Source organism: Fukomys damarensis, unplaced genomic scaffold, assembly GCF_012274545.1.
Source record: "Fukomys damarensis isolate Sample0158 unplaced genomic scaffold, DMR_v1.0_HiC HiC_scaffold_4, whole genome shotgun sequence".
Classification (NCBI taxonomy): Eukaryota; Metazoa; Chordata; class Mammalia; order Rodentia; family Bathyergidae; genus Fukomys; species Fukomys damarensis.
The window spans coordinates 67,222,506-67,230,164 of record NW_022900916.1 but is presented as its reverse complement, the minus strand read 5'-3'; the positions used below and the strand labels follow the sequence as shown (position 1 = coordinate 67,230,164).

General features: G+C 37.3%; 1 protein-coding gene across 1 annotated transcript in view; it reads right to left on the bottom strand.

Moving 5' to 3' along the window:
* Positions 1–7,198: 7,198 nt before the first annotated feature.
* The window catches only part of LOC104868220 (ATP-dependent translocase ABCB1-like), a 127,207-nt gene continuing 126,746 nt past the window's right edge, over positions 7,199–7,659 (bottom strand). The window contains exon 28 of the mRNA XM_010632895.3: positions 7,199–7,645. Coding sequence (XP_010631197.1) covers positions 7,625–7,645 — 21 coding nt within the window. The 3' untranslated portion in view covers positions 7,199–7,624. The remainder of the gene's footprint in view (positions 7,646–7,659) is intronic.

Genomic DNA, 7,659 nt, shown 5'->3' with positions numbered 1-7,659 from the left:
AGACTTTATGAACAAATCCTCAGTTGCAAGGGAACTAGCACAATGAACCAACAATGGGGAATCTCATCTTTTTTAAAAAGCTTCTGCACTGCCAAAGAAATCACAAGCAGAGCTAAGAGACAACCCACAATGTGGGGAAAAAATTTACTAGCTGTTCCTCAGACAATGGTCTATTATCTAGAATATATAAAAAACTCAAAAAACTCAAATCCCCCAAATATAAAGACCCAATTCAAAAATGGGTATCTGAAATGAACAGACATTTCTCAGGAAAAAAAGTAAAAGCAGCAAATAAATATACAAAAAATGTCACTGGTCACTGGAGAGATACAGATGAAAACTATGCTGAGATTCCATCTTACCCCAGTAAGAATGGCTGCTATCAAGAAATCAACCAATAACAAACGTTAGCAGGGTTGTGGGGAGATAGGATCCTTTCTGCATTGTTGGTGGGAGTGCAAACTGGTGCAACCACTGTGGAAATCAATATGGAGATACCTCAAACAACTAGAATTAGAAGTACCATTTGACCGAGCTATTCCTCTGTAGGGCATCTTCCCAAAAGAATTAAAAGATCCATGCCATAGAGATATATGTTTATAATGGCGCAATTTGTAAATAGCTAAAAGTTGGAAACAGCCCAATTGCCCATCAACTGGATAAAGAAGATGTGCTTTTTTTTTTTATAAAATTAAATACTACTTGGCCATAAAGAATTAGAAAGTAGAGAGATTTATAGCTAAGCGGATGCACATTAAGACCATACACTTAACTGAAATTAATAAGTTATACATGTGTAAATACTGAATAGTTTCTCTGGTGTGAAGGAGTAAAAGTGTAAATAAGGATTAAAATGTACAATTTATATTATGTAATAGGAAGAAAAGTCTAAAAGAGTAGAGGAAGTGGGAAGGGTAGGGGAAAGGTAAAAAGGGAAAAGAAAAATTTATGAAAAGGAAAAACGTGGAAACAATGTCTTTGTAAACTGGGAATAGAGGAGGGACTGAGGGGAGGGCTGGGGGATGGGGAAAAATAAGAACCTGAGAAGTCATGTAAAGGCACAAGATCCCAATGATGAATGTAACTGTGCTGTATACCTGATATGTACCAATACATTTAATAAAGACTTTTTAAAAACAGTTCATGCTATGAGACAATCAGAATTCTGCTGCCTCCTGCATTTCCAAAAAGTCTAATGACACGTTTTATCCCAAATACCTGATATATGTGCACTCTGAAAATAAGTATTCCAGATAAGCAGATGTTCCAGGGATCACAGGCAGTGCCCTTTTCCTGTATCAGTTGTATACCCTGGAACTGAAAAATCTCAATGTTTACAGTTACACACTGAACTTTTTGCACTACTCTTCTGTTCATATCTGTGGCTGCAAGAGTGCCACGGAAGGTCTGAGCCTACAACCTTCATTTAAAACAGTCAAATAAAACTGTGATATTAGTGAGACTTCTAACCTAGCGTTCATGCTGGAAAAGATATTAATAACTCTGCTTCCTCCTGCTTTTTAGCAGAACTCAATAGCACATTGTAGGTCAAACGGCTCTTTACTGAAGAGGCCTGATGGACCCACATTCTTAAAATCAGTATGGCAGATAGATGGACGTTCTAAAAAGCACAGCCTAATTTCATCCCTTATATTTATCCTATAGCCAAACACTGAGAGCTTTAGCTGTTTACAGGTACAACCTATACTTCATGAACTACTCTTTCTTTCATTTGTATGTGTAGAGAAGTGCAAGGGAAATCCAAGTTTGCAACTTTAATCATTTTCATTGTAGCCCTATCCCATACACTGACTCCATCTCAACCTTGCCCCTACCATAGCCCTAAACCTAATGATGACACTTAACCTAAACCAACCCTAAACCAAGCCTTAGCACTAATCCTAACTCATCCTAAAATTAACACCTAACCCTAACCCTAAAATAAAGGTAATCTTAACCACAACATCAGCCATAGCTCTAGCCCAAGCTCTAGTCCTAGACTTAAAATTAACACTAAATTTAACTACACACCTAAAACCTAAACCTAACCCCTAATCCTAAACCCTGAACCTAAACACATAACCCTAAATCAAACACTAACCTTAGCTCTAGTCTTAGCCTGAGGCCTAGCTGTCACCCTAAACCTAACAGTAACTCTAACCCTAAATGTAATCTTTTTAAAAAGCAGAAAAAAATCTGTGATATATCAGTCAGACTTGTAACAATTCATGCTAGAGAGACATTCTGGACTCTTCTGTCTCCTGCTTTTCAACAGAGATTAATTTATATGGACTATGAAAATAAATATTGATGATGGGAAGACATTCTAGAGAGCACAGCCAGATTCCATTCCTTGTACCTAATCTACATACAAACGCTGAGAATTCTGGATATTTGAAGTAACAAACTAAACTTTATGCACTCTTCTTTTTTTTTAATTATTCGTTTGTTGGTACATTTTATTCATCATTGGGATCTTGTACATTTACATATCTTTGTTCTTATTTTTCCCCATTCCCCTGCCCTCCCTTCAAAACCTCCATCCCTCCTTATTTACAAAGACTTTGGCTTCATTTTTTCCTTTTCTCATATGTATCCCTTTCCCTTTTTTCTTTTGCCCTATCCCTCCCATGTCCCCTTCTCCTTTGGACCCTTACTTCTTATTTCACATTATCTATTATACATTTTGATCTTTATTTACACTTTCAGTTTTTCACACCAAAGAAACTATTTGGTCTTTTTACATGTCCTATTGATTTCATGTAAGAGTATGGCCTCAATGTGTATCCATTTAGCTATAAATGTCTTTAGTTTCTCATTTTTTTATGTCTGAGTAGTACTCCATTTTATTAAAAAAATTTTAAATCACATTTTCTTTATCCAGTCTCCAGTTGATGGGCAATTTGTTTCCAATTTTTAGCTATTACAAACTGTGCTGCTATAAACATAGGTACACATATATCACTGTGGCATGAATCTTTTAATTCTTTTGGGATGATACCTAACAAGGGAATACCTGGGCCAAATGGGACCTCAAATCCTAGTTTTTGAGCACACACTATTCTTGTTTTGACTTCTATGAGTGCAAAAGTCCCAAGGAAAATCCAAATCTGCCACGTTCATTTATAACAGCAAAAGATTTCTGTGATAGTAGTTTTTCTAACCTACAATCCACGCCAGTGAGACATTCAGAGCTCTGTGCCTCCTTGTTTTCAACAGAACTGATTATCACATTTTAGAATAAACTGCTAGTCACTGTAATGGCCTCATACATATGCACCCTGAAGATCATTATTACAATTGGGCAGACATTCTAAAGAGCACAGCTGGACTCCATTACCTGTTTCTAGCCTATACAAAATACTGAAAGCTCTAGGTATTTGCAGATATCTACTACACTTTATATGTTATTCTTCTATTCACTTCTATGGGTTGAGGAAGGTCAAGGAAAATTTAAGTCTGTAGCCCTAATGCTAACCCTGACACTAACTCAATCCTAAACCTAACCTTAACCTTGGTCATAATCTTGACTCTAAACCTAGCCCTGACTCTAGCTCTAGACCTAAACCTACCCCGAAACGTAATTCAAACACTAACACTAACCATAAAAATATGCCTAATCCCCAATCATAAAAATAAAACAAACCCTAGCCACTAACCCTAACCTTAAACTGTGGGAGACCACTCCATTGATTTTATCCAAAGCAGGCTGTAAGCAGTGCAGGCTGTGAAGAGGTAACCTCACCATTGGCTTGTTTATAGAAGTGAGTCTTGCCAAAGCCTACACGTGGAGGTCAGTGTGACTCCTACCCAAATTCCATTCCCAGAGTTAAAACCTTCTTTACTAAAAAGACAAACATTGTGTATATAAAAAGATAACATATTCTGTCTGTTTTGTTCCTAATTCAAGAATGCTTTGTCATTTTCTTTACAAGTCTTGCCTGCATCCACAACATATCCATGGCAACTCCATGGAGCTATGTGGAGGGCCACATAGCTCGATCTATGATGTCACCAATAAATACTGACAGCTCTGAGTGATTAGGGCTTTTGCTCGTTCAGTCTTGCTTGCATGACAATTGGTCATCCTGGCTTCCTATTTCTCTGTCCCTTTAATTCTTTGAGTTTTTTTAAAAACTTTGTCATGTAGCACTGAGCAAGAGATCAGAACCTACTACAGGGATCTCTGATACTAAATAAAACTTCATTTAAAACAGTAGAATAAATCTGTGAAATCAGTCAGTATTCTACCCAGGAATTTGTGCTAATCAAACATTCATAACTCTGTAGCCTCCTGCTTTTCAACACAACTCAATAGCATACTTTAGGACAAACTCCTATTCACAATAGGGGTGCCATTTACAAGCACTCTGAAAATCAGTGTTGCAAATAGGCAAATATTCCCAAAAGAAGAAAAGAGACCTGGTTTTTTGTTTCAAGACACAAGCACTGAGAGCTCTAGTGTTTGTACTTGGGACCTGTGCTTAATACATTATTCTGTCATTCACTTCTATGGGTAGAGGATGTCAAGGAAAATCTGAGTTTACATTCTAAATAGCTAAAAAGCACTTTAAGTCAAAAGTGCTACTCACTATAGAAGCCTGATATACACACAATTTGAAAATCGATATTGATGATAAGCAGACATTCCAGAGAACACAGCAACTTGAATCCTTTCCTTGCTTCAGTTTAATACCCAAACATTGAGCACGGTAGCTGTTTCCAGTTACAAAATGCACTTTAGGAACTACTCTTCGTTTACCTTATATGGGTAAAGAAGTCCCAAGGAAAATTCGAGTCTGCAACTTTCATTTTATTAATATTAACATTGTGCCACCCTATTATGCTCTAGCACTACCCCTTGTACTAATACTAGCCCTAAGCCTAACTTCGATGATACATGTGTACCTAAGTTAAATCAAGCGCTTGCCCTAAACCTAACCATAAACCTAAGATTAAACCTAATCTTAATCTTAACTATAAACCTAGTATTCATCTTAGAGCCAGTCCTAGACCTAATCCTAAACTTAACACTAACATTAAACTTAACACTAACCCTAACCCCTAATACAAAGTCTAGCCATAAACCCAACCCTAACCTAAACCTAACCCTAACACTGCATAAACCTAACTCTAATTGTAACCCTAGCCCAAGTCTTAGCCAGAGCCCTAGTCCTCATCCTAACCTCAACCTTATGTCTAACTCTAACTGCAAACTTCATTTAAAACAGCAGAACAAATCTGTAATACCAGCAAAACTTTTACCTAAGAGGTCATGTGCTTCTTCATCCTCATCAAAGGCAGTACTCAAAAATCTAGTCTCAGAGTTATCCAAGAGTATTCTGTTAATTTTTTCTTTATTACTGTTTGTATTCTAGCACATCTACTGTATCTTTAAGCATGATATTCATTCTTCCAACTCATCTAATCTACTGCCAAGATATTTAATTTAGGTTTTTGTTTAACTAATCAAGGTTTTATTTTCAGGATTTTTTGTGTGGTTCTTTTGGAACCATTATCTCTTTCTTGAAGTAATGTTGAGATGGGAAGATAGGATGTAGCTAAAACCAGCTGGGAAAGGAAGCTGACAAGATCCTAAGATACATGTGCAGGACCATTCTCAGAGCCCTATGTGTGGACTTCTCATGAGAAATTGAGCAGGCTTTTGATAAGGTTGTAACAGCAGACTTGCAGTTCAATGTTACAGCTCTTAGTGGTTTAGTGGAATCGGGCCAAGAAGAATCAAGAACACAGCCGGACTCTGGATCCAAGTCTACAGCTTTATTATGCTAGTGTGATGATCAGAGATTTCTTCACAAAGTGATGAGCCTGGAGCTGGCAACAGACAGGGTTTATATGGATCAAAGGAAGAGCAGCAGGGATACAGAAACAAGGCACTTAACACCAGCTCCTTGGTTGAGGAAGTTACATTCAGTTAATATGATTAGATAGAAAAGTACACTGGAGTTCACCTCATTTGCATATGGCAAAAAAGCAGGGATTATATCATGTTGATGATACAGACACTTACTGAGAACAAAAGACAGTGAAGGACACGTTGTAGGTGTGAGAGGGAGTATGAGCTGGGAGTGGCCCTTTATCAGCCAGGCCACTAGCCACAGAAGAAACTTTTAACTCAGAAATCATTTTTCTAGTTCAAGATGACTGGGACATGATGCCAGCAAGGGAAATATAAAAAAGAAACAACTTCCATTAAGCAATTGCCATTACGTATCTCCACGGTAGCCCATCCTACACTGTAGGATGTCTTTTAATTTTTGTTATTTCCTTGGCTCAATCACTGTGGAGCCTAGCATTTTCTTTACTCTTCTGTTTTTTTTCCTGCCTTTAAAAATGTGAAATGTTGCCACCATTTATGCTTGTTTCATTCAATTCTTTAGTGTCCACGACAGAAAGGACACAGAAATCATCTCTAAAAGGAGACTCCAGCACACCAAAACCCAGTAACAGAGGTTTATATCCTGTATCATTTTCCTTAATTTGTTGCTTATTTGTATTTTCTCTGAGTTTATTGATCATTTAAATAATTGTTTCATTCAGCTGCTTAATTTGTAGTTTCTTTGATCTCATGATTGTCAGGCCTGGCCTAAAGAAACAGACTGATTTTAGTAAACAATAGTAGCTTCTCAGTAAGTAGGGAAAATGGACTCACAATAATACAACTGTTCTGATGCTGAGAAGTCCAGTGACTGTCTGCACGCCTGAGCACGACTGTCCGTGGGTCTCCAAGTCCTACACGTTTCATCCTGATTCCTCAGCCCCTTCAACACCTACAGAAGCCTAACTGCCTTCCCAGGTAGCTGCTAATATCTCTCTCCTGGTGTTAGCCCACCCACCCAGGGATGAAATCTTTCCCTAGTATCTAGTATCTCTCTGATTGTAGTCCCTGTCCACTGGGATGAACTTTTCTTTTCCTTGCAACAAAAGAGCCTATTTTAATGAGTGGATTCATGTGTGGCATCTATAACTGATCATTTAAACTGTCAAATTTTGTTAATTATTTGGATTTCATCTGCATCAATATCTAAGGGGTAAGGGTAAGCTTTTGGGGACTTATGGATTGCTGCAGGGAGTTATGGATTGTTGCCTTATTTTCTCATGATTTTTGGTGTGTGTGTGTGTGTGTGTGTGTGACATTGATACACTGATTACAATGGAAGGGGATTTAATTGGGAGTTATGGATTGTTGCCTTATTTTCTCATGATTTTTGGTGTGTGTGTGTGTGTGTGTGTGTGTGACATTGATACACTGATTACAATGGAAGTAGGGATTTAATTTATCATCAAGATACTACACAATAAAGGGTATTTTGTTTTAATCAGAATGTCTTCGGTTATTGAAATTTCCCTTCTCATGCATTATCTTCTTTGGGAATTACTTGATTATATTCTTTGCCTAATTTTTTTCTGGAGAATATTTTTCCTCTTTATAAGATCTTTACTCATTAAATATATCAATTTCTTATAATAAATGTGGCAAATATGGCCATCCCATGGCCTGTGAATCTCAATCTTGTTTACAATGATTTGTGGCTAAGATTTAAAATTGTGCCATCAGAGTACCAATATTTTTTGGTTGGTTTTCATCATGAAGCAGTCAAATTCATGCAGCATTTTTAAACACCTGCAAACCAAAAG